Genomic DNA, 27,748 nt, shown 5'->3' with positions numbered 1-27,748 from the left:
TTTATGCTAATGTTTAATATCATTTGAACAATGACAAACATTCTCATGAATATTAAACACAACTACCTGGAACCTCTCTCATACACTTTACTCATACATTTAAAATCAGGAGATAAATACGAACTGTGTGTGTGTGTGTGTGTGTGTGTGTGTGTGTGTGTGTGTGTGTGTGTGTGTGTGTGTGTGTGTGTGTGTGTGTGTGTGTGTGTGTGTGTGTGTGTGTGTGTGTGCGCGTACACGTGCGTGTGTGTGTGTGTGTGTGTGTGTGTGTGTGTGTGTGTGTGTGTGTGTGTGTGTGTGTGTGTGTGTGTGTGTGTGTGTGTGTGTGTGTGTGTGTGAATGGGAGCTGCCTGGACGCTGCAGTCATGTTGCACTATCCGTGCTGAGTGTGCTGACTTCTCCTACCATGTCCCGCTGTCTGCTTCCTGCATCAAGTCAAGTGCTCGGCGCAGTTGTGGCGAAATGTCGCTCCTCTGTTTTCATTTAAACAGCTCCTTATATCCGTTAGCGCAGCTAGCTAGCACCAGATGCTAACAACAACAATGCACGTAAGGTCTCTCTCTCTCGCTCGGGCCACACATACACACACCCACACACACACACACGCACAAAACTATGTAAGATCGAAAATAAATCAGACGCATTTTGTAGTCTTTTTGTATATTAGAAACGGAGTTGGCGACAGTAAGACTGCGATATAATGTTTATGTAGCAATAATACATATGACATCTATTTTTTAACGTCTCCATTACCGATAAAAAGATTGTTAACGTTGGACCTTAACGGTACCACGGTCTTTAATAATTCAGCCCCGGGGGCCCGTTAATACTGGGGCTCGGTACCCATCCCTAGTTTTAATTATTACATCATCAATATTACATTTCAAATAACCAAGAACTTGGTATCTCACAAAGAGCAAGTGGCTCGTGCTGCTAAGAACATACCTTTCAAAACTGATAGCTTCTGTGGGGTTAGAGGCTGCCTGGTGGTCCTGGTGGTGGGGCATTCCTTTCCCCTAAGGTGTCGGTGCCCCAAAACGCCACAGCCAACTCCTTCACGAACATGGAGTCCCTTGTGTTGTTTTTTATTTTTGCCCAGACCTCTGGACGCACTGGAATCTCCCCTTGCAAGTCAATGACAACAATCTGAAACATAAAATGTGTACAGTAGCCTATACATAAAAGCTAGACACCAATATGAGACTGAGGAGTGGAAATAATATATACCTTCCCATGCGGCTCGCTCTTTGAAGGGGAATTATTGGGGTGTGTGGGTGTCCAGGGTGCAGGCTCACGCTGTTCAGGTATCTCAGATTGTTCTTCTACAGAATGTGAATAAGACAAAGAAAGGACAAAAACATTTCATCAATAGTATCAATTCATATGTGTATATCTCGATGGGCTGATTGTTTACACATTTCACTGCCATCTTGTCTGTTTCTTTTATTGTAGTTGCTGATGAAAGTTTAAATGCAAAATCGATCCAAGACTATCCTTATTATTTGCTTGCAATTTAAAAACAAATGTACTTACTTTGTGAAAATACCTGGTTTCATATTTTATCCAAATTAATGTTTAGATTTGCTGTCCTGTAGGTGGTGACTTCCCCTTCCAGCTCAGCTTTGGAATCCTCCAATGGAGCAGATCTTTATAATGTAATGAAAAATAAAATGATCAACAAAACAGCCTTTTAGCCTACCACCAGTCAAATCTGTTGTTACCCTCTGACTGGTAAAACCACAAACATTAAATGTCCCTTCTGTATTAACCGTCTAAAGATGAGTTCCTGTTGTAATTGTGCAGCTGTATTATCTGGGAAATAGAAGAATCGGGTAAGGATTCGGTATTGGCAGACAATCAATATCAAATTACTCGGATCGTTATTAGCATCAGCATTTGATGACCTGTGTCTACTTGCAGCTCAAATACAAAGATAACTCCACTCCTCTCCTCCCACTGCTCACCTCTAATGAGCCTTGGTAGAACTAGTCATAGGGTCCAGGACTGACTGAAGACATGTGGAACAGAGTCCCAGACAGGCATGGTTCCATGTACAATGAACAGGTGTTTTCATCTTTTCTGCCTGAAGATTCACAAGCTCTTGATCAGGTGTTCGATGTGGGCTGGCATGATCCTTTCTGCAGCGAAACAAAGACAACATTATTAATAATAGTAATGATGGTAACAACAATAATATTAGTATAACTATTTATATAGCACTTACACAATTGCAAAGTGATTCTCACTACAAAAATAAAGAACAAAACAATATCATCAATACAAAAAATAAGCATTAAAGAAGTTCAGAGACAAACATCCTCTTAAGTAAAAGACCAAATCATGTCAAGCTTTACATCTTTCAGTCTTTACAATGAATGCACGGAAATGACCTTCCAAAGGCTAAATTCAAACTCAAAAATAACTGGGTAGCAAATTGCTTTACCTGATAGGACACGTTCCACACGCAGCAGCAACCATCCGGCGGGGCCTTTTGCTGCATATCATCTCCTCCCTCTGCACTGGTTCCAGTAGATCTCTGCTGCCTCTTTCCAATAACACTGAAATGCCCCAAAAAAAATCATATTTAAAAAGTTAAAAACAATAAATTGCTTCTGGCATTAACATGGATTTGAATCTCACCTTTTTCCTGGATGTCAGGAAGGCCAGGAAGTGGTTCCCTTTAAGTCCACAACCAGTCTTCTCTTTCTTTCATCCTCCGAAAATCTCCCAGCATGCACCAGGAAGAAGAAGAAGAAGTGGAAGAAGCAGAAGATGAATTTTTCAGAACATTTTCCTTAAAAATAAGAAAAACATACGGATTTCTTTTTAGAGCATCCATTTCTGTGGATGTCCCTTCACAATGATCAAATCAAAAAGTCTTCTTGAATCCTTGGAACTCTGATTCGTTTTGGAGGATTTGATGTTGAGTCCTGAATCTCTTGGGTTTCTGTCAAAAGGTAAGTGTAAGTGAAGCTAACGTTAATGTCCATGGTAATGATTTTACCTTACTTTAATTTCGGTAGTTTATATAAATATATATATATATATGGCTTATGAAGTCAGCATACTCTAACCGAGTATAACGTTAGAGTAAGCCATCTTAATGTAACGAATATATTATATATATATATATATATATATATGCATCTGAGATTAGAGAGGGTGCAGTGGTAAAGTGCTATTTTTATAAGTGGGGAGTGTACCTAACACCCTCTATGGGGGGTCCTCACCTCTTCTGGGGGGGTCGGGGGCATGCTCCCCCGGGAAGATATTTTTTAAAATATTGAAGTTAAAACCATCAATCTGGTGCACTTTGAGAGCAACATTAAGAGATCTTTGTGCTCTTTGCTTGATTATGCCTTCCCAGTCCCTTATCACGTAGCCTATAAGAGCATGGCGCCAGTTGTTGCAGCCAGTTGTGGTGAAGGCATCTGACTTACTTGAACCGAAATGTCTACATGCATAGCAGAAGATGGCATCTTTTTTACATGAATATTCCAGCCAATCTCTGTTTTGAAACCATGAGCTGCAAAATGAGCGCCTCACCCCACTGTACAGGCGAGTTGGGTACTTTTTTAAATATACCTGGGCAGGCTCTGTGTTGCAGAGGTCCTCTGGCACTTGCGGGCCGCCGAGGGGTGGCGGTGTTTGGGGTAACGAAGACGGCTGTGGCTGCTCCGCCTCTGTGGGCGAGTCGGGCGGGAGGACGTTAGTGTCCACAACAGTAACGTAATGTCCCCATGATCTGAACTGTTATACCTGCAGTAGATGCAGTGTATGCTGGCGATAAGGGCTGGTTGTTTTAACCATTTTCTGATCCATCATTGACTGCTGTGTAAGCACCTTGCAGATGATGAATGTGCTGCGGCACAGGTCACGCGCAACTGAATGTAATTTTTTTCACTTTTAATTATTTATTTTTTTACTTTTAATTTTTCAAATGAGGGTGCATAACGACTCAACTGAGGGTGCAATGCACCCTTATGCACACCCGTAGAACCGGGCCTGTAATAGAGAGAATACATGAATAAATAATTAAAATACTTATCCTGAGGGAAGATTTTGTTGTGACATATAGTCAATTGATAACAAATTAAATATAAGATACATAAAATAAAAATATGAGTACAGATCCTCAGAACCCTTTCATGCATTGTGGTCACTACATTAGAGACTGCTAATTAAATGCTGCTTTTCTTGTATATGCATGGGCTTTCATATTTTATAGTTTTTGCATGATATATCATTTTGTTCATTGGTTTGTTAAACATATATTACTTAAAAATCTGTTTAAAAAAAATGCATAAAGATGAAAATATCCTTAGTTTGTTGTAATTCATGCACGAAGGAGTTAATAAATCACACACTGAGGGAACATCAGAATATTGTAATTATTTATATAGGCTTTTTCTATCAAACTTTTTCGGGTCGGTCAGGGGGTACTTGGCTGATGAAATGTTTCAAAGGGGGTACATGACTGAAAACAGTTTGAGAAGCACTGATCTAGATGATAGGAAAGGAGCCTCAACACTTCCTTTATTACCTCCTTTAGGAAACACTGGACCTAGTGATGGCGAGATGAAGCTTCATGAAGCTTTGAAGCCAATTGGTTCTCAACAGGGTTCATCTCCTGAGGCTTCATTTGAACACAAACCCCCTGCTGGTCAAAGAGTGTAAAACAGGCAGATATGAAATCTCAACAGTGTGATCTTTCTCATACCGAGTTCCCAATGAGTAAAGCCTTAGAATAACTCTAAACAATGAACATGAAATCATATTTTCATGTAATCAATATCGTATATATTCCAGTTTAATGATCGTGATTGAGAAGCCTAAGGACGCTGGCTGGTACACAAACGGAGGGATTTTTATTTCTCATATAAATAGATTAACTTAATAAATGTATATGTGACCTGCTCCATCGCAATCAGTCTCATTGACCCGAAGACACATTTTGAGTTGTATAGACTGTTGGAAAGAGGAAATTCCTAGTTTTCTAATGATATCCGGATTGTTGTTGTACTCCAAATATTAAGCAAAATATGTCACATTATATAATGACTGTCACCGAGTCATCATTTTGAGAAAAAGGCCTTCAAAGTTTCCTCTTAGTATAGTATTCGTTGTATTTGTCCCCGAGGGGAAATTGGGTTGCAGCACATCACAACGGCATTTAAAAAGATAAGACAATACATCACTGACAACAACATAGACACAGATTAAAACCAACAGACGTAAGAAAACCAGATATCGGCAGACATGACAACTCAACAGGAACTATCAACAACATCCCAATGGAAGTTTAAAGTCACAACATTTCATTAACCAAACAGATTATTAGAGAAACTACTACAGATTAATCAGTCAGTGGTTATAGTACACATCAGAAAAGTAGTATGACAAAAACATTAAACATATTCAAAACTTCTGTTAGAGTTGTATATTTTTTTGTTTTTGTTTCACGGTTCTGCCACGAGCTCACAAGACAGTCTTGGGTACGACAACGTGGGGATAACAGTGCTCTTTTCTAAAGCTAAAGCTAAAAATACACCGGAGACTGCTTTGGATATTGTAACTACGCAAGGAATAAAACTCAAAGTGGTTACCTGTTACAAATACCTTGGTATCTGGCTTGATGATTGTCTCACTTTTAAACTTCATGTAAATAACCTGCTTAAACAGCTGAGGGTGAGGCTAGGTTTCTTCTACAGGAACAAGTCCTGCTTCTCGCTTGAGGCCAGGAAGAGGCTCTGTGACCTTTGACCTGTGCTGGACTCTGGTGATGTATATGAATGCACCTCCCCATTACCTAAGCAAGTTAGATGCTGCGTATCACAGTGCACTCAGATTTGTGACAAACTGTAAAGCACTCACACATCATTGTACCCTGTATGCCAAGGCGGTTCTGCCTTCACTAACTGCACGGAGGCTCAGTCACTGGTACATTTTCATTTACAAAGCCATGTTGGATAAACTACCATCTTATATCTGCTCCCTGATCTCTCTGCGAATTGAAAGTACGTATTGCCTGAGATCGCATGCTGTGGTTTTATTAAATGTGCCAAGTGCTAGGACTGTCTCAGGGAAGAAAGCTTTTAGATGTGCAGCTCCACTAACTTGGAACAGTCTGCAAAAAGAATGGAAAATTACCAAGCTAGTACCACTACATGTTTTTAAAGCTCGGTTGGATGCTACTCACTCAGAAGCTGTTGGTACCTGTACATGTGGTTAGATATGTAAATTGTAATCCCTGTACATGTTGCTGTATGATGTCCTTTTGTTGTTCTGTTGTTTATGTTTTTATGTCTTCTTGTGGAACCTACTGCTGCAGGTCTCACTTGAAAAAGAGATCATTGATCTCAATGGGATTTTACCTGGATAAATAAAGGTGTTGAATTGAATTGAATAAAGATGGAGTTTATATGAAGTCATGTTTGAAAATTGTCAAACAGAGTTTATACAGCCAGCCAGATTTTTCTCATGTGAATTGTCGTAGGACTAATTAATTGTCCTCTTTTTATGTTGCAGATTTGACTTGGAAAATGTCAGGTTCAGAAGAGTCTCCAGGGTTGTCCTCAGTCTCTGGTTGTAAATGTCTCTCTGGATCTGAGTTCCTGGCTGGTTCTGGTCCTCCACAGTCCTCTCCATCAGCTTCTGTTTCCATGTGTTCAGCTGAGCTGCTGGCTGGAGGCTCTGCCTCTCTGTTCTCCTCACTTTGAGTTTGATGAAGCTGTGAGGACTGACGACCAACACACTTATGGGTTTTGACATAATGTCTCCAGGTAAATCTTCTGTCACAAACACTGCAGCTGAATGGTTTCTCTCCTGTGTGGATTCTCATGTGTTCCTTTAAATGTCCTCTCTGTGCAAAAGATTTCTTACAGACTGAGCAGCTGAATGTTTTCTCTCCTGTGTGGCTTCTCATGTGTCGATGCAAATGTGCTCTCGTTGGAAAATATTTCTCACAGACTGAGCAGCTGAACGGTTTCTCTTCAGTGTGGATTATCAAGTGTTTCTTTAAACTTCCTCTCTGTGTAAAATATTTCTCACAGACTGAGCAGCCAAATGGTTTCTCTCCTGTGTGGATTCTCATGTGTTCCTTTAAATGTCCACTCTGTGTAAAATATTTCTTACAGACTGAGCAGCCAAATGTTTTCTTTCCAGTCCTACGTCTTAAATCACTGACAGGGTCTTGTTTATTTCTCTGAGAGTTTGAACCTGGTTCTCTGGTCTTCTTCCAATCAGCACTGTCTTCAGTCCCAGGTTCAGAAGTGTCTCCAGTGTGGTCCTCAGTCTCTGGTTGTAAATGTCTCTCAGGATCTGAGTTCCTGGCTGGTTCTGGTCCTCCACAGTCCTCTCCACCAGCTTCTGTTTCCAGGTGTTCAGTTTGTATTTGATGAAGCTGAGAGGACTGAGGTTTCTCTTCATCACCTTCACTCTTCACAGGGACAGGAGTGAATGTGGACTTGGTGATATCAGCCTCCTCCAGCCCTTGAAGCTGCTCTCCCTCCTGACTGCTCCAGAGTTCCTCCTGTTCCTCTTTAATGTGTGGGGGGGGCTCTGGGTCCTCCCGGTCCAGACTGGAGCTCCACTCCTGCTGCTCAGGGGGAACCTCTTCTTCAACCACCACCAGCTGCTGGACGTCTGCAGGAAACAGGAAACACATATTCAGAGAAACTGTAGAGTATTAGAATGTAAATTCTAACCACGAAGTTCCGCCCACTGTGTATTTCTGTTGGGTCAATAGTCTGTCAATTACACCTTTTTTCAGGACAACAGGTGAGTTAGTACGGTAGGCGGTCTAACAGTTTTCACAGTAAATCACAATTAGCTGGACAGCAGTCACTTTTCTTCAAGCCGACATCCACCGCAAAGGCAGCCACTGAAGCATCTCTACGAGTGAGTCACACTATAATCAAACACAACAAATCCTTTCAAGATGGAGAGATGGTGAAAGAAGCCTTCGACGCCTTGTTTCGGGATTACACAAACAAAACAGAAATAGTAAATGCTATCAAGGCCGTCCAATTATCATGGAGCACAGTCACACGTCGCTGTGAAGTCATGGCAGAGGATTTGACCCAGCAACTCAGGAAGGACATAGAAGACTGCGAGTGTTTCTCACTCCAACTAGACGAGTCCACTGACGTGAGCGATACAGCGCAATTGTGCCTTTTTATCCTGTTGGTGTTCACAGACATGACGGCGAAAGAGGAACTACTGCCAATTCTGCCAATGAAGGAACACACTCGGGGTAGGGCTGTACCCGAATATTCGACTATTCGAATATTCGTTCGTTGGCCAACTATTCGGGTTTTAATTTCATTATTCGGATATTCGTTTTTTTATTTTTTTTCAAACAAAAAAATATTTAAAAAAATTATAAAATATTTTTTCAAAAAAAATTAATATATTTTTCTAAATGTATGTTATTAATAAAGGCAAATTGCCATATTCTTATACTTTTGAATTGCACTGTTAAAATGCGGAAATATATACAATCTCAGCCTGTGCTCCTGACATCGCGTTCACTGTTCACAGTCACGAACGCAAACGGCACGCTTCACCTCGTTTCACCCATAAAATGCCGAAGACTTCAGCTGTGTGGGACCATTTTAAATTGGACGACGGTAAAAAGAAGGCAGTGTGCCAAATATGTGATAAGAAACTGGCCTACCACGGTGGCACAACAACTCTGAAAAGTCACCTGGATGCTGTAAGTAGTAGCCTAGCTTAGCTTAGCTGTTGTGAAGTTGCCATGATGAAGCTGCTTTATCCGCCGTTTAAACAGTAACGTTAAACATGATAAAAACGTGCACTTACTTTGCTTGGAAAATAGTTGCAAGCAAGCAACCGAATTGTTTTTTTATATTAGTTTTTTAATTTGATCAGAATAGTGAAAATAATAGGAGTAATGTGGGAACATCTGGGGCTAAGGCAATTATTGGCATAAAGTTGAGTAGCTCAGCCTAATAATAAATTGTGTCCATAGGTGCATCCCCACGCATCCCAGCCATCAACATCCTCAACAATACAGCAGACCCTACAGTTCCAAAAACCGATAACGGAGAAAAGAAAGAAAGAGATAACAGATGCCATAGTAGATTTCATCGCTATGGATATGAGACACATTTACATAGTCGAAGGCGAAGGCTTCAGAAAATTAATGAAGAAGATGGAGCCCGGCTACACTGTCCCCAAACGCTCCAGTGTTTTGTATCTTTGTTTGACTGTTCAGGTTGTAAAATGTTATAGACGGAATGTGGAACCAGATTTGGTCCCCGGGTGCTGCGCTGGGTTAAATGCAGAGGACACATTTAGTTTGAATGTTTGCGAGTACTGAGACAATAAATACATATACATCGTAATAGTATGCTCTTTCTGCGCTTCTGCTTAACAGCGTGTTGTCAGGTGTCTCGGATTAGGAGCGTGTTATGAAACCTTTTGGGAAAAAAAAAAAAAAAAGTGAAGAAAAAATACAAATCTCTCCGCACCGAATATTCGAATATTCGCTGCTGATTACTACCGAATATCCGGAGCCCGAAAAATGGTATTCGGGACAGCCCTAACTCGGGGCGAGGACATTTTTCGGACATTGAAAAACTTTGTTGACAAAACTAAACTCCCCATGTCTAAGTTGAGTTCCATCACAACGGATGGTGCGCCTGCGATGGTGGGCCGGTGTAATGGCTTCATTGCAAAATGCAGAGAGGATGACACATTCCCTGACTTCATACACCAGCACGCACTTTGTGCTAAAATGCTGAACATGAAAGAGGTAATGGATAAGTTCTATAGACCTCTTCAAAGACGGCTGTTTCGTGCATATCTGGAGGATGCCGACTGCGTTCACACTGACCTCTTACTACACACCGACGTAAGATGGCTGAGTAGGGGCCATTTTCTCCAGAGATTTCGAGTGCTTCTACCGGAGATAAAGGAATTTCTCCATGGCACCAAGCTTGCGGAGTACGCACGTCTAGATGACGAGGAGTGGCTGTTAGATCTGGCGTTACACACATGTTAAATGAGCTGAACTTGGAGCTACAAGGGAAAGACAGAACTGTGGTTGACATGATCAGCTCAGTTAATGCCTTCAAACAAAGACTGCATCTGCTGTGTTCAAAGCTGCAGCGCAAAGATTTGGCCAACTTCCAAAAACATCGCCTCTGAGCTGGAGAAGCTACACAGAGCAAGTCAATAACATTACACCTGACTTCGAGAAACGCTTCAGAGACTTCGCTTCATGTGTTATCCGTTTAGTGAAGACCATGATATTGATTCGCTGGCCGAAAACATCGGAGCAGTGTTTCATCTGAACCCGTCTGCGCTGGAGGATGAGATGTTGTCGCTGCAGGCCAACATTCAGTTGAAGTCGCGTGCCCATGCCGGACAGTTTTGGAACTTATTCAGAGTTGAAAAGTATCCAAACGTCAGAAGATACTTGTGCAACCTCACTGACCTCACTCTTCGGCTCGACTTATGCCTTCTCCGAAATGAAGATAGTGAAGTCGAAATACCATTCCCAATTAACTGATGAACATTTGGAGGCCTGCCTGAGACTAGCCATCAGCCGTTACTGTCCTGATTATGCAACATTGACGGACTCCATTCAGTGCAAGTCATCAGAATAGGGTAGGGACCCACTTAAATATATTGAAATGTGTTTTGCAAAATTATATCAGGACCATGGAGAGAGAGAGAGAGAGAGAGAGAGAGAGAGAGAGAGAGAGAGAGAGAGAGAGAGAGATGCCTTTTTATGTATTTGTTTCTGTTCAAGAACCCAAATAGAGTTGTTGTAGTCCCATGTATAAATAAAAAGTGTTATTCAGCCCCTTGCAATTTGGGATTTTATTTTTGGTTGGTAGACCTTGGTGAGCTGGTCATTTCAGAAGTGGCTCACAAGCCAAAAAAGTGTGGGCACCCCTGATCTAAACGTTTGTCCTCTTTCTTTTACAATTTTGGAATCAAAACGGGGAATCGATAAGAACCGGAATCGATACATTTCAGACGATAACCTACATAAGACCAATAACTAAGACCAATGATCTAAACATTCTGACTTTCTTTTCAAAATCTAAAAGTTCAGACTTTTCTATCGCAATTCTGACTTTCTTCTGAACGTTCTGACCTTTTCTGGAAATCTCATGATTACTTTTTTCTCCAAATTCTGACTTTTCCCAAAATTCTGGCCTTTTCAGAAAACCTCAGAATATTGACTATTTAAGACGAGACACCCCAGGTGAATAGGGTAATTTTTTTACCTTAAAAGTATCAGCTAGAAATTTCTCCAGTTAATTACTTGCAATGAGGCAATTGTTTTTTGTGTTACAAGTCTTCTGAAATAGCATGTTTAAATATGCAAATTCCCATTATCTCATCAAATATGCACATATTTTAACACATTTCAGGAATCGAAATCTGAACTTTGGATAAAGCCAGGTTCAAAATTCTTGTTTCATTTTGTAGTCATATTAGCATCTAAGGCTTTTACAGAAGGGATTTTGGATATCTCTTTTTATCACTCCATAAATCAGAAAATACTGTCAACAGCCCTAAAATATCAATTTTCACCATGTTTTTAGGTATACAATGTTGTATAATTCAGGCTATGAATGATATATGAACAAACCCTTCAGTAAAAGCCTTCATAATATTGATAGGAATATAACTGGAAGGTTTGGAGTATCTACGTGCTACTGAAGTTGAAATTTCGAACTCAGGGTAGGAGAAAAAACACATTTTGAAAAAACGACCTTTAAAGATTGCAGTGAGGCGCTAGCTAAACCCTGCTGTTCATTGGATGACAGCTTGCGCCTCGACGCACTCCGTGAAGGCATTTCATGTTCGGGGTCATTTTTTTTTTGTATAACCTTGCTTCGTGCAAGTGACAATTGTTGTCGTCTTCTCTGTGAACGTTTATTTCGCCGTTCTTTTGCCATTTTGAGATTTCAATTTCTAGCGGAAAGCTAACCAGGAAGTGTTTTAGCACACCACGTGACGCATCTGAACGAATCACGTTGTCAGAAATTGACACCAGCCAATGAGATTTCGTTTCTTGCTTTAAGACCCCTTTGTGCTTTCACGATTGGTTACTGATGCAAAGGAAATGACCATATTTGGATCCGATGAGATTGTGCAGGAGAGACGGAGCTTTCCAGCGATATCTCTGTTGACATGGTGCACACAGCGGTCGCGGTACTTTATGTTACGTTAGAATGCTAACTTTTGGTGAATTTAGGAGAAATCTACAGACGCAAATAGACAAACTATAGTAAAATAAACACTTAAATGTGTATTTTGTACGTTTTCCTTCCAAAAGCCTGAAAGAAAACATGTGATCGAATCAAAATAGCACAAAATCTCAAAATTGGCCAGTACTTGAAAAACGATGTTTTTGCCTGCCGTGTCTCGCCTTAATTCAAAAAAAGTTCTGACTTTTTTTTTTATGATCCTGTTTTTTTCAGGAAAATCCCAAATGTCAGATTTTTATCTGCAAATCTCATAATTACTTTTTACTCTAAATTCTGGCCTTTTCAGAAAACCTCAACAACAAACTACCAGTTCATAGCGAATTCCACTGCACTCACAACATCCCAGACGAGGTAGCGAGATCGCCGGGATCCCCGTGGATTGTTGTCGGATCCGGCAGGCGGCACAGACGGCGTAGAGAGAGGAAACAAAAACGGGGCTGCAGGTCTTGGCTTCCTGTTGAGGCTGAGGAAGCAGCCACACAAACCTCCCCTGCCCAGAGAAAACCCACAGTTTAAAGGGAACATGGGAGAAACCTCAGGGAGAGCAGCAGAGGAGGGATCCCTCTCCCAGGACGGACAGACGTGCAATAGATGCCGTGTGTAGATAGATAGCCTGAACTACCAAGAGCCGAGGAGTGACAGCAGGAAGATCAGTTGGACGAGATTGAATGGTAAAGATGTCCATAAAAAACATTATATTCGTAAAGTGTACAGCTAATATATATATATATATAAAAATGACACATTAATTCTAGGAGTGTAAGGCTTTCACAAACACTATAGTAATAATATGCATTCATTATGACAATATCATGCTATTACTAGGAGTGTTCTATCGTGTGTTCAAAAAACAACTACAGAAACACTATATATTATACTATAGTAGTACTATTTAAAATAATATCGCCTTAATACGAAAACACCAACAACAACACTATAGTGAATACTTTTACAAACCCTATAGTGAAACAGGAACCCTGATTGTAAAGACTGAAGAAACAGCCTCAGGTTAAAGCTTGACATGATTTGGTCTTTTACTTAAGAGGATGTTTGTCCTCCTGTCTTCTCTTATTTCCTTATCTTTCTTTCAGGTGTAACGTCGGCCAATGGTTGTACACGACACTAGGGCTGTGGCGATACACTAATCTCACGATACGATACGATACGATACACGATATTCAGCCAACGATACGATATATATCACGATATTCAGCCAACGATACGATTCGATACGATTCGATACACTTATATCATTTTCTGAAAGATTTTAAAGGGACAGTGGGATTTTGGTGACATCTTGTGAGTGTTCCATTGACTTGGATTGAATTAATTCAACTGAAAGCATCAATTATACAATATATGGCTCTGACAGAGAGTCTCCAGCTTGCAAATGCTGGACAAAATGAATCAAAAGATGTGGTGAGAAAATTAGTTTCATTTATTGAAACAGTGCAAACTGTAGCTGTAAAGTGCAGTATCACAATGGACAATGGAGAATGAAAAGGTGCAGCAGGTGGCGGAACACGGGGGATTTGAGTGGCACTTGTTAGAAATTAAAATCAATGTTTTTATGGCACCATACCATAAACCATAAATGGTACCATAAACATACCGTCAGTTTAAATGTTGTTTTATACTGAAAAACCAGAAGTTGTTGTGCACAACCAGTTGTTGAGCTTTTATTCTGAAAATCCTTCATCTCCGGTTAGCATTTAGCATGTGGCTAATATACAATTTCATATAGAGGTGAATTTAGTAGCGATATGACACGGAGTGTTGCACACCGAAACCTACTGATTTCAACACTACAACTATAGACGTCAAGATATTATTATTGCTGAATATTAAATGAAGGTACAGTTTATTTGAATAAGTTTGTTTACAGACGTGGGTAGCATGAGACAACATTCGGAACTACCGGAAATGATACCAGCCGTGAGGTATTTTTGGAGTATTGATTACAGCGTTTAAAATGTATTAAATGAAAAGTCATGAAAGAGATAAGGAGGAGAAAAGGCGTGTTTAGTTATATACTTAATGTGCAATGTCTGAATCCTCTGTAAAGCGCAACAACGAACATTGGAGACGTGGAGGGCCGATCCCCATCAGCGCCAACCGGCCCCCAGGGAGGATTCAGCAGAGGATATTTAACAGCTGGAAAGGTGGAGCTCGCTCTCTTCCCTTCGCTCACGAGAGCCAGAACACAGCTGTTTTTCTGACTGAACCATCTCCTGCTTGTAACATTACCGCACTTTTTATTAATTAAAGTATACATTTGAACATTCTCAGAGACTCAATTAGTCTCCTTTTTAAAGCTTCTCTCCTGGACGCGAGTATAACGAACACAGTTATCAGACTTAATGTATCGATACCCGCGGCTGAAATATCGATACTTTCTCGGAAAACTAAATATCGATATATATCGAAGGATCGATTAAATTGCACAGCCCTACACGACACCACCTCTTTGCTATCCTACTAGTCAACCCTCCTGATCAGAGCCTTTCCTAAATAGTGCTGAGTTGTTTTACAGTTCAGTGTACGTTAATTTAGCAACTTACTGCTGTTGAATAAACCCTATATATATATATATATATATATATATATACATCCATCAGCAATCAATAAAACAAATCGTCCAACACAAAATAGAAGAAATCTGGACCCATTCTATTTCTTTTTATTCCACAGCATCTGTCGGGACTGCTCATTGATGTCATCAAGAGCCATTGAGTCTACCTTTTGTAGTCGGCCTCTCAGAATGTTTAGCATTTCTTTGTCTCTTAACATTCCTATAATCTTTTGTTTTTCTATTGTTGATATTGTTTTGTTCTTTATTTTTGTTGTGAGAATCACTTTGCAATTGTGTAAGTGCTATATAAATAGTTATTCTAATATCATTGTTGTTACAATCATTACTATTATTAATAATGTCTTCTTTGTTTTCTTTATTTATCGCTGCAGAAAGGTTCACACAGTTCCCTGTACATGGAACCATGCCTGCCCTCTGTTCCACATGTCTTCAGTCCGTTCTGGACCCCATGACTCGGACACTAGTTCTACCAAGGCTCCTTAGAGGTAAGCAGTGGTAGGAGAGTGGAGTTCTCTTTGTATGTAGGCTGCAAGTCGACAAGAATAGATCACAAATCGCTCACAAACTGGTTCAGACAAGAGGCACCATGTGTTACGCAGGTGTGGCGCTGATATAGTTTATATAATATGCGGCTGAACTTTAAAATTAAATTATTTCCGGTGCAGAGACAAACACTCGAGGTGGATGTATAAAGTACATACTGGTGGTAATAAAATATAGCGTATATCCCTCGATTTAAAAAGTGTAAAGTAATATCTATCTATCATACTGTAGATCCTACACATCCACTGCAGGTAGATTCTGAAAGTATACACTTCATTATTATGGCCGAACTATCCTACAAGTGTTTTATCATCATATGCTCAGCAGCTACAGTGAAGAAATGTCAATGAAATTCTTCTGACCTGAGCTCCTCCAACAATGCAACATATATAATAACATACAAAAATACAAAATAAAAAGTAGTGCAAAAAGTTTATATACATGTAATAGAATATGATATTTACAAGAACAGAAACAAATTAAATACGGTGTATTGCGTGGATAATAGACCCAATCACAGTGAATGTTCAAAACTAAATTTGATATTTTTTTCTTTTTCATCTCACAGTGCACATATTAAATAATTATAACACAAAGCTAAAAGTTAATCTGTTTTCCTTTCTCTTTTCAAGAGTGCTTCAGAGGATGGCTGAAGTCACAAAACGTGGAGAAGACCGAGAGGGAGAAGTTGGCCGGTTACTACATTGCACAAAAATACAGGACCTTGTGAAAAACGGAAAGAAACAATTGAAGGAAACTGCTTAAAAATATGAAGTAATGGGTGTTTTCAAATGTGTGTTAATGTTCATTGTGTGTCATAAATTATTTCCTGCTTCTAATCATTTGATGCATGAGTATTTATTTACAGACATTCTATACATTCTGGTACCTTTCTGGTAAGGTAGGTGCTCTGATCTGAAATGATAGATGTTCATTGAGCTACTTCAATTGGGTGAGAGTGATTTATCCTCATATATGACCAGCTTAACCATCAAGTAATCCCAGTTAAAGTTCTACTCAAGATCATACCAGTCTGACCAGCTAGACCACTGAGACCAAACCAGCTATCCCGACCAGCTAAAGTGTCCAAACCCCCTCTTAACCAGCAAACTAATCCAGCCTAATATGGACTGACCAGCCTTGTTGGTCTAAGCTGGTTTTTTCAGCATTGATGAAAACAATATATAGATAGGAGAGAGGAGAGAGGAGGGAGTGGGGAGTTTATCAAATGCACAAGCTTAAATTATTTGTTGATGTTTGTGATCCTAAGGATTTTTTGATTATTGAAATACAGAGAGAGAGAGAGTGAGTAAAGAGGGAACAGACCTGCTCTGTGGATCTGAAGCTGAGGCTGTAAAACAGCGTCCAGTAGTTTCCGGTGTCTCTCGTTCTCCTGTTTTGAACGAGACAGTTCCTCCTCGTACTCTGCTATCGTTCTTTCAAACAGAACAAAGATGTCTTCAGCAGCCGCAGTGATTCGCTGCTTCACCAACGAGAGCAACACAACACTCATGTTTACTAAATCACCACTTTCTGTTTCTCTCACTCTGTGTGGCTAGCGTGTTACCAGCTAGCATGCTAAGCTAGCATGCTAAGCTAGCTTCTAGAGTCCGAGCTAAAGGCTTCAGAAGAAAGAGCACAAAGTCAGAGGTTCATCCAGACACACAGACGATGGATCAGCTGCTCACACACACTTCCTCAGGAACACCGAGAGAGAACCATGGATATAGAGAGAGAACCCACGAGACGCGATCTGGTTCCCAGTTAGAACGAGCGGGACCATCACTTCCGGTGCAGAGGACTTCAAAATAAAAGTTGCTATGATTTCACCTTAGACAAACCTTTAAGATACACAGACATGGATCTGCGGAGAGAACCCGATTTATTTCTCCTGAAACACCTTTATTCATATTATAAGTAGGCCTATTCCCCCTCCTATGTAATATAATATGTGTAAGAAGAGAAAGATGAAGAGAGAAAACCGTAGGTTTTGTTGTGAAGGTCAGCACCGGAAGTTGTGTTTCAGGGACCGTAAGCATGTTAGCTGGGGGTAAACAAGAAACCCTGGTTTCCGGTTGAATCGTCCAAAAATCGAGAGGGGTCTGCCTGCAGACCTCCACTCTCAGGACAGTTCCGGTGCAGACCTCCACTCTCAGGACACCTCCACTGTCAGTACAGGAAGTGCACGTTAAGAATTCCAAAATAAAATCACCACTATCAGTACAGCGCCACTTTCCGAACAGGAAATGCACGCAAATACAAAATAAAATCGTACTGACACTTATTATATACATAAAGTATATAGATATATATAAAAATAGGGACACCTTGTATTGTTTACTCTCAGTACAGCACCACTTTCCGAACAGGAAATGCACGCTAATACAACATAAAATACCACTGACACTTATTATCTATATAGATATATATATCTATATAGATATATTTATTTATTTATTTATATATATAAATACGACATCTTGTATTTTAGTTACACCCGCTAGACAACAGTGGAAGGTTCGAGAAACAACCGTGTTTGCCGGGTGCACCGCGGCGGAGGTGGAGAGGTTCCAGCTGGGAACCTCCACCCCGCTGCGGGACCTGTGGGACCCCTGGACTGTGCGTCTTGGTCACGCTTCATATCGGCCGGCGCGGAGCCCCTCCGACAGTGGGTCGCGTTGGCCATTCGATCAGTGAGAGGAGAAAAATGCAACAAAAATGGTCAAAATCCGTTAATATATGGATGAGTGTGGGGGGGGGAGGGGGCTGGACACAGGCCGTGGGGGGACACCCGGTAGAAACCGGGTGAAATAGCGAAAAAAATAATAAAACTGGGGAAAAGTGAAAAAAAGTGTCCGAAAATAGGCACTCGTGAGGCGGGCAGAGTCCCCTGTCAACTCCCGTTACATATCTCCATGGTGTCATTTGAGCGAAAAACTTGTACGAGAACCAGGCTGGGGGGGTCAAAAGGGCTTGACCAAGGCCGACCCAAAGTGCACGGTGGTCGGACTCATAACCTCCGTGATGAGTCTCCATTGTGATTTGAAAACTTCCATCAAACGAGTCCTTCGGTGGGCGGGAAAAAAACGCGTCAGAATCGTCACTTCCTGTACTGACAGTGGAGGTGTCCTGAGAGTGGAGGTCTGCACCGGACCTGTCCTGAGAGTGGAGGTCTGCAGGCAGGCTCCCATGCAAAAATCAGCTCCTCTCGTCTTTTCCTAATCAAGACGAAAAGACGAGAGGAGCTGATTTTTGGACAGTTTGTCCACAGCCTAACTCTCTGCATGAGTTTTAAATAGTACGGCGGCTTATGACCCGTTTGAGAAGGCTGAGGACACGCCGGATAAAAGCACCACATTTTTCCATGTGTTCTCCATCACCATATCTATGAGATACAGTCGGCAAGCGAGGGAACGCCCACAAAACGTCACATCCGGTTCGCGCTGAGGGGGAAAACAAAACGGCTTCCACAATGCCCAGGAGCTGCTGTGTGCCCTTTTGTACAACTAATAAACTTAAAAATCCAAATCTAAAATGTTATATTTTGCCCAACGGGAGCACAGAGCCCAGGAGAAGAACCCGGTGGCTTCAAGCGATCCGTCGGGAGGATGAGTTTGGCCACCTGTGGGATCCAAAATCCAAACATGTGTACGTCTGTAGTCAGCACTTCATTACAGGTATGACAACGTTATTCACACAATAACAGTGTTAAATTGTTTCGTAGTTAACATGAATGTTCAATTACTAGTTTTAAGAGAAGTCAACTAACTACTACGTTATGCAGGCTACCTTACTTGAGTATACAAAAACACTGGTAGCTTCCGAGCTTTCTGCAGTTAAAATGTATTTCACCCCCTTCTCATTTCGTTTGTGAACTGTCTTGCCCCAGGCTTAAAAAACGAGACCCAGACTACACACCCTCGCTGTTCCCACATAAAAAGACAAAGTCTCCCAGGTCAGTACTTCAGAGGCTGGAGAGAAGGAGGAAGCGTGAGGGTGTTCAGTCTGCCCAACCAGAAGCCCCAACATCAGAGGGCCCAGCACCAGAAGCCCCAACATCAGAGGGCCCAGCACCAGAAGCCCCGGCACCAGAAGCCCCACCATCAGAGGGCCCAGCACCAGAAGCCCCGGCACCAGAATCCCCAACATCAGAGGGCCCAGCACCAGAAGCCCCGGCACCAGAATCCCCACCATCAGAGGGCCCAGCACCAGAAGCCCCGGCACCAGAATCCCCAACATCAGAGGGCCCAGCACCAGAAGCCCCGGCACCAGAAGCCCCAACATCAGAGGGCCCAGCACCAGAAGCCCCGGCACCAGAAGCCCCAACATCAGAGGGCCCAGCACCAGAAGCCCCGGCACCAGAAGCCCCAACATCAGAGGGCCCAGCACCAGAAGCCCCGGCACCAGAAGCCCCAACATCAGAGGGCCCAGCACCAGAAGCCCCGGCACCAGAAGCCCCGGCACCAGAAGCCCCACCATCAGAGGGCCCAGCACCAGAAGCCCCGGCACCAGAAGCCCCAACATCAGAGGGCCCAGCACCAGAAGCCCCGGCACCAGAAGCCCCAACATCAGAGGGCCCAGCACCAGAAGCCCCGGCACCAGAAGCCCCAACATCAGAGGGCCCAGCACCAGAAGCCCCGGCACCAGAAGCCCCAACATCAGAGGGCCCAGCACCAGAAGCCCCGGCACCAGAAGCCCCAACATCAGAGGGCCCAGCACCAGAAGCCCCGGCACCAGAAGCCCCACCATCAGAGGGCCCAGCACCAGAAGCCCCGGCACCAGAAGCCCCAACATCAGAGGGCCCAGCACCAGAAGCCCCGGCACCAGAAGCCCCTGCACCAGAAGCTCCCATACCTCTTCAGGAGTTAGAGAGAAAACAACTTTATGAAGAATTGCATCATTTAAGAAGAGAAAGAGATGCGGCCATGAAGGCGCGAGCTGAAGCCATCAGAGAATTCAATCAGTACCTGGTACAGTTTGTTAAGTCACAGAAAACATCCAAGATGTCAACACAAGACCAGCTCTTTATTACTCTGGTGAAACTGCGGCAGAACCCCTCCCCCGATATGATGTGTGGAATCTCTGACCTGGCACATAGCACTTTCCTGGATGTCTTCTCCCGATGGTGGATTTGAGGCACGCCAACATTTCTTTTTTGATTAAATGGCCTGATAGAGAGTTTATCAGAAGCACAGTACCAGCGGAGGTTCTCTTCCAGTACCCAAGAGCGACTGCAATTATCGACGGCTTTGAGATCAGAATTGAACACTCAAAGAAGCTGAAAACAAGGTGAGATATTTTTCTTTTTGATAGCATGCATAAAGTGTCTGGTTTTTGTAATACTTACCTGGCTGTCTGTGTATATGTACACAATGTATAGATAAGTATTACTAACGACTGTCTCTTCTCACAGAGCCATCACCCACTCAAAATACAAACACTGGACAACAGTGAAGTATTTCACTGCATGTCACCCATCTGGCCCAATCACATACCTCTCCAGAGGCTGGGGGGAGGGCTTCAGATGTGCACATTGTGAGGAACTCAGACTTCTTATCTCAGAAGTTCCACCATGCAGGAGATCAGGTAACAATCGAACTGTTTTGTTTTTCTAATTTAAGTCTTATTTGTGAATTTATTATTTACCCATAGTTACCATTTTTGAGTTGCTGTTGAAGTAAAGTAGTGTTTTTAAGTATTTGTTATGTTTATTTCAGATTTGAGCCGACAGGGGCTTCACTTTGAAGGATGCCTTTGCTGTTCCGGGTGCACAGCTCATCACACCGCCTTTCACGAGGGGCCGAAAACAACTGTCAGCCGAAGATGTTGCAAACTCTCGTGTGACTTCGAACATCAGAATTCACATCGGTGAGTATAGAGTCAGATTCATACAGGATGTACATTTGAATGTGTTTGGTATTCAGAGTGTGCTGCGTCACCAAATCACTGTTGCTACTTGCCGCTGACGTGGTTCACATTTCCCCAACTAAATGAATTACTGTAACAGATCCGGGTCAACAAGTGCTGAGACGTTATTCAATTACTCACACCAACGAGTACATGTGTAATCCCTACTTTGTAGGGTGTCTTAAGATAACATTTTATCTTAAAAACATGTTATTCTATATTTAAATACATTGAACTGTTGTTCACATTTAGTGCAATATAAAGAGAACAGGATAACAGGAAGTTAACAGGGATCTTTCTTCACTTTAACATGAAAAAGAAACACTAATTATAGGACACTGACGATATGATATAACGGTCAACTGTGCTACTCCTGTGAAACTCAACATAACAATGTAGATGGACAGCATGTTAACAACATGTGATAGTGGTCTGCAGAGAGAGTCATTGGGGCCCTGAAGAGCCGGGACCACATTCTGGATGGCCCACTTCCTCTGCGCCTAGTGAAGAGACTGCAGGATGAAAGACGGAAGAGAGAAGAGGCCATGATGGATAGGATTGTGCATGTCTGTGCAGCACTAATGAACCTGTCTCTGCAGCACTAATGAACCTGTCCGTGCAGCACTAATGAACCTGTCTGTGCAGCACTAATGAACCTGTCTGTGCAGCACTAATGAACCTGTCTGTGCAGCACTAATGAACCTGTCTGTGCAGCACTAATGAACCTGTCTGTGCAGCACTAATGAACCTGTCTGGCAGCACTAATGAACTTGTCTGTGCAGCACTAATGAACCTGTCTGTGCAGCACTAATGAACCTGTCTGTGCAGCACTAATGAACCTGTCTGTGCAGCACTAATGAACCTGTCTGGCAGCACTAATGAACCTGTCTGTTCAGCACTAATGAACTTGTCTGTGCAGCACTAATGAACTTGTCTGTGCAGCACTAATGAACCTGTCTGTGCAGCACTAATGAACCTGTCTGTGCAGCACTAATGAACCTGTCTGTGCAGCACTAATGAACCTGTCTGGCAGCACTAATGAACCTGTCTGGCAGCACTAATGAACCCGTCTGGCAGTGTCATGTACAACCGTTACAGAATCTGAGAGTAAGAACAAAATCAATGTGCAGTCATTTAATAATGAGCATCAGAGAACAATATTTTATGCAACTTTTTTATACAACAAAGAAGTCATTATTGTTCCAATTGTGCCATTTAGCAGGTTTCCTGACGCTCCGCCTCTGATGCCTGACGCTCTGCCTCTGACGCTCTGCCTCTGACTCCTGACTCTCTGCCTCTGCCTCTGACTCTGCCTCTGACTCTCTGCCTCTCTGACTCTGACGCCTGACTCTCTGCCTCTGACGCCTGACGGAGCGTCCACACTACAGCTTCAAAAATAGCTTGGAGCTGGGCGTGTCTGGAGCTTGGGGATTTTATTCAAGCAACACGACCAACAACCAATCACATGAATCTCCCGCCCCCGACATACAAAGCAAATAACCCCGGGGATTTTATGCGAGCAATATATATATATATAAACTCCCCAAACAGGCGAAAACCTACCAGTTTCCCCCACTGTCTCTGCCACCTCCCTCCATGCTGGTTCCTCCGGTTTGTATCCCGGTAGGTGAAGAGGGTCTGGTCATACACAACCGGGTGATTTGCTACGGCGATAGTTAGTTTCTACTCCGACTTTTTTGGAAATATAGAAATGAACGGCGAATATATATATATATATATCTCTCCCAGCTTAGACGCGGTTTGATTGGCTACGGCTTCAGCTGTCAGATTTTCAGAAACGGGATTTGATTGGCTGGCGCTGGCTACTCCGGCGTCAGAAGTTGAACAATGTTCAACTTCTGACGCCGGAGACGTGTTTTATAGGGAAACACACACACACACACACACACACACACACACGCACACACACAGAGCCAGTGGCGGACTGGCCATCGGGACGTTCGGGACGAATCCCAATGGGCCGGTACCGAAGTGGGCCGAAGTGAGTATTGGCTACTGATAAAATAGGGCTTCTAACTAATTAGGCGACCTTAAATAAAATCACGAATGAATGAAACCAGTTCAATTTATGCATTATTCTTATAATTCTTTATGAGCGTAGTAACGATAAGGTATTTCATTACGTATTTATTTAGAATTCCATAACCTAATCACAGAGATGGTCAAACTAAAGTAGAGACATGGAAGAAATCCTACAATGAAGCGGGACGGTGAAGTGTTCTCTGAGAGAGGGCGATCAAGAGAAGAGAGTGAGCGGCCCCTTTGAGGGAGTTCACGGAGCAGATGAAAAGACACAGAAAGACCGAAGCACAATAACAACAAACTAGTCCATGCATTTGTTACTTCTAGGCTGGATTATTGTAACTCCTTATTATCAGGGAGTACCAAGAAGTCAGTCAAGTCGTTTCAGCTGATTCAAAATGCTGTCTTTCTTTTTGGTGTCTCTATACGCCGGGATCCGGAGTCATGGATGATCCTGCGGTCCTGTGTTCTGGATCGCGAGCCCTGGATCTTACTTCTTCCTTCTGTCTGTCTGTACCAGAGTTCCCGTTAGAATATTTTTTCTCCGGTCAAAATGTCCGTTAAAGTTGAAATCTTCCGGACAAAATTTGAAAAGTGCTGGTCAAAGGTCTTCTTAGTTATTTATTGAGCTTTAAAACAAATTGATATGATTCGATATTAAACAAACTAATTATAGATTAACTACATCATTCAAAAGCGAACTGTAACTTATAATAACACGGGAATAATAAACGGAGTGCTCTCCTTCTCCTGACAGCCCGTCAGTATCATGCCGCTCGCGGATCAGTAATGAGTGACCCGACAGTAAAACTGAACATATCTATAACTAGTTACGGTAGTTTGAGAGGTCATTAAAATAGCTACGTGTGATATTCTAACCTGAAGTGTGTTTTGTCCGCTCACCGCTGCATGTGATTTCTCTCTCCCGTCAGATTAGACTTCACTCGCGTTTATGTCCATATCGATCAGATCCAGCTAGTTCTAGCTAATGATAGACTACCTGCTTATTAAAAGACACCTAAACAATAAGTGTCGCTATGCAACCGGATGAGGCCACAAAGTATAGCGCAGCATTTTGCATTTGTTTACATGCCCACCGGAACCCCGAGGCGGACCTAGCACATTTGGTGCCCTAGGCGAGCTTCACCCCCAAAAATATCAAAACATCTCAACAGTTATACAGTAAAGTACTGCACCTTTATTTATTACAAGCAAGAACAAGAGCTAAGAATAAATGTAAAATGCACACTAAAGAATTAAAACAAATAAACAACTTAGCTAACAAACAATAATAATAATAACAATAACAAACAATAAAAGAATGTGCAAATTTGCTTTAAAAGAAAATGATGTATTGTAAAATATGTTACACATGTCAAATAATCAAAATATAATATGCTAAATAAACAAACAACAAATTCACTTTGTCTCAAGAACTATTTACATTCCACTCCCTATCATCGCACAAGGTTAGCCTACATATCAGCTCCTACTGGTTTCCATTGACAGTGCAATCCTTCTGGCTTCCTCGCTGCAGTCATCAATCACATCACCATATGAAGTCTGACCACCGACCTCATGGTTAACACTGATTACAGCCAGACCACTGAGGCGTCCTTGAGCCATGGTTGACCTCAGGAATGTTTTCAAGAGTTTTAATTTGGAAAAACTCCTCTCGGCTGAAGCTGCTGTTACTGGTAGCGCTGCACTGATCCGCAGAGCAATACACAAGTTGGGATATATGTCGGTGAGCTGCTTTGTGTGTATGCATTTCAACAACTCAAGAGTTGTCATGCTCTTTAATGGCAAGTCAGGTAAATGTTCCAACTCCTGAGCCAGCTCCTTCCCATCCACATCAGATTGCCCTCCATGGCTTAAGGTGTGTGCAAGTGCCTCTGCTTGCTTCATCAGCTCTTGGTGTGGCAGGTCTGGGAAGTTGTACAGAATGCCAAACTTGTCTTGCACATGTTTAAGAATGGTAAACCTCTCCTTTTGTGCTGACACTGCAGCATCCACCACCACGTTAAAGAAGCTTACCTCCAGATTTTGCAAGGCATCCCTCAATGGCTCATCAGGAAACTCATATGAGAAGTGCCTCTTTGTTGACTTCAGCCGCTTTTGCATAAGGACTGCGTCCACATTCATGTCTTCACACATGTCCTTGGCTGATGTTTGTGCAGCCACAAAGCCTGTGGCTCTGTAGGATTCGAGAGCTTTTTCAGTAGACTTACTGCTACATCCACTTGCATTGTTTGGGACTGCAGGAGTTTGCTCACCTGCTGAATTTGACTTAACATGTCATACCAGACCACTGTGCACAGTGAAAAGCGGAATGACCCCACTTCTTCTGCCAGAGACTGGGCTTTGATCCTGATGATTGGGTCTTTGGCGTGGTTTCTCCCCTCAAGCAGTGACTCTCACAGCTGCGGCTTCATATCGCAGAGGCTCCACAGCTTTCACTCTGCTCTCACATCTGGTTTCTGACCACATTTTGAGTGAAAGGTTGACATGTTTCTTGAGGATGGCCCATCTCTGTGTAGAGGCAGAAAACAGGCAGTATAGCTTCTGCACAATGCCAACAAATGATATGGCATCTTTGGAGCTTTTGGAAAAGTAGTATGACAACAACATTAAACATATTCAAACCTTCTGTTGATAAAGATGGAGTTTAGATGAAGTCATGTATGAACATTGTCAAACAGAGTTTATACAGACAGATTTTTCTCATGTGAATTGTCGAAGGACTAATTAATTGTCCTCTTTTTTTGTTGCAGATTTGACTTGGAAAATGTCAGGTTCAGAAGAGTCTCCAGGGTTGTCCTCAGTCTCTGGTTGTAAATGTCTCTCTGGATCTGAGTTCCTGGCTGGTTCTGGTCCTCCACAGTCCTCTCCATCAGCTTCTGTTTCCATGTGTTCAGCTGAGCTGCTGGCTGGAGGCTCTGCCTCTCTGTTCTCCTCAGTCTGAGTTTGATGAAGCTGTGAGGACTGACGACCAAAACATTCATGTTTTTTGACCTGACGACTCCAGGTAAATGTTTTTTCACAAACACTGCAGCTGAATGGTTTCTCTCCTGTGTGGATTCTAATATGTCTCTTTAAATCTCCTCTCTGTGTAAAAGATTTCTCACAGAGTGAGCAGCTGAACGGTTTCTCTCCTGTGTGGATTCTCATGTGTCTCTGTAAATCTCTTCTCTCTGCAAAAGATTTCTTACAGACTGAGCAGCTGAATGGTTTCTCTCCTGTGTGGATTCTCACGTGTGCAATTAAATTCCCACGATCTGCAAACGATTTCTCACAAATTAAGCAGCTAAATGGTTTCTCTCCTGTGTGTATTCTCATGTGTCGTTGGAAATGTCCTCTCTTTGGAAAGGATTTCTTACAGACTGAACAGCTGAACTGTTTCTGTCCTGTGTGGATTCTCATGTGTGTCATTAACTCTCTTCTATCCGCAAAAGATTTCTCACAAATTATGCAGGTAAATGGGTTCTCTCCGGTATGAATTATGATATGTCTTTTCAGACTTGACTTGCGGCCAAATCTTTTCGCACACTGAGAACATCTAAAGTGTTTCTTTCCAGTCCTACGTCTTGAATCACTGACATGGTCTTGTTTATTTCTCTGAGACTTTGAACCAGGTTCTCTGATCTTCTTCGAATCAGCACTGTCATCAGTGTCAGGTTCTGAAGAGTCTCCAGTCTCAGGTTCAGAAGAGTCTCCAGTCTCAGGTTCAGAAGAGTCTCCGGGGATGTCCTCAGTCTCTGGTTGTAAATGTCTCTTTGGATCTGAGCTCCTGGCTGGTCCTGGTCCTCCACAGTCCTCTCCATCAGCTTCTGTTTCCAGGTGTTCAGTTTGTCGTTGATGAAGCTGAGAGGACTGAGGTTTCTCTTCATCATCTTCACTCTTCACAGGGACAGGAGTGAATGTGGACTTGATGATATCAGCCTCCTCCAGCCCTTGAAGCTCTCCCTCCTGACTGCTCCAGAGTTTCTCCTGTTCCTCTTTAATGTGTGGGGTGGGCTCTGGGTCCTCCCGGTCCAGACTGGAGCTCCACTCCTGCTGTTGAGGGGGAACCTCTTCTTTAACCACCACCAGCTGCTGGACGTCTGCAGGAAACAGGAAACACATTCAGAGAAACTGAATTTGAAATCTAACCACGATGTTCCGCCCACTGTGTATTTGTGTTGGCTCAATAGTCTGTCAATTACACATTTTTCCAGATGCCCTGGAGAGTTTCAGGACAATAGGTGAGTTAGTACGGTAGCTGGTCTAAAACGTAGTTTCACTGCCGCTTAGCAAGGCGTCGGCCGTTCAAGGAGTGTAAAAAAAAGTAAAAAAATCGGTCCTGCTTAACGGTTCCTAAACGCGGTAGACCCTGTATTCTACCGGGGCTGTCTGCGCCGCAGCGACC

General features: G+C 42.5%; 2 protein-coding genes across 2 annotated transcripts in view; one reads left to right on the top strand and one right to left on the bottom strand.

Moving 5' to 3' along the window:
• Window positions 1–27,748, top strand: part of LOC117441582 (zinc finger protein 271-like) — a 450,813-nt gene that overhangs the window by 266,402 nt on the left and 156,663 nt on the right. The window lies entirely within an intron of this gene.
• LOC117441567 (uncharacterized) overlaps window positions 1–27,748 on the bottom strand; it is a 55,254-nt gene that overhangs the window by 10,778 nt on the left and 16,728 nt on the right. The window contains exons 2-7 of the mRNA XM_071202234.1: window positions 26,094–27,443; window positions 25,812–25,872; window positions 24,834–25,537; window positions 19,354–20,246; window positions 16,717–16,945; window positions 6,527–7,644 (exon numbers count right to left, since the gene is read on the bottom strand). Of these exons, the coding sequence (XP_071058335.1) occupies window positions 6,527–7,644; window positions 16,717–16,945; window positions 19,354–20,246; window positions 24,834–25,537; window positions 25,812–25,872; window positions 26,094–27,443 (4,355 nt within the window). The remainder of the gene's footprint in view (window positions 1–6,526; window positions 7,645–16,716; window positions 16,946–19,353; window positions 20,247–24,833; window positions 25,538–25,811; window positions 25,873–26,093; window positions 27,444–27,748) is intronic.

Source organism: Pseudochaenichthys georgianus, unplaced genomic scaffold, assembly GCF_902827115.2.
Source record: "Pseudochaenichthys georgianus unplaced genomic scaffold, fPseGeo1.2 scaffold_180_arrow_ctg1, whole genome shotgun sequence".
Classification (NCBI taxonomy): Eukaryota; Metazoa; Chordata; class Actinopteri; order Perciformes; family Channichthyidae; genus Pseudochaenichthys; species Pseudochaenichthys georgianus.
This window is presented reverse-complemented; position numbering and strand designations above follow the sequence as displayed.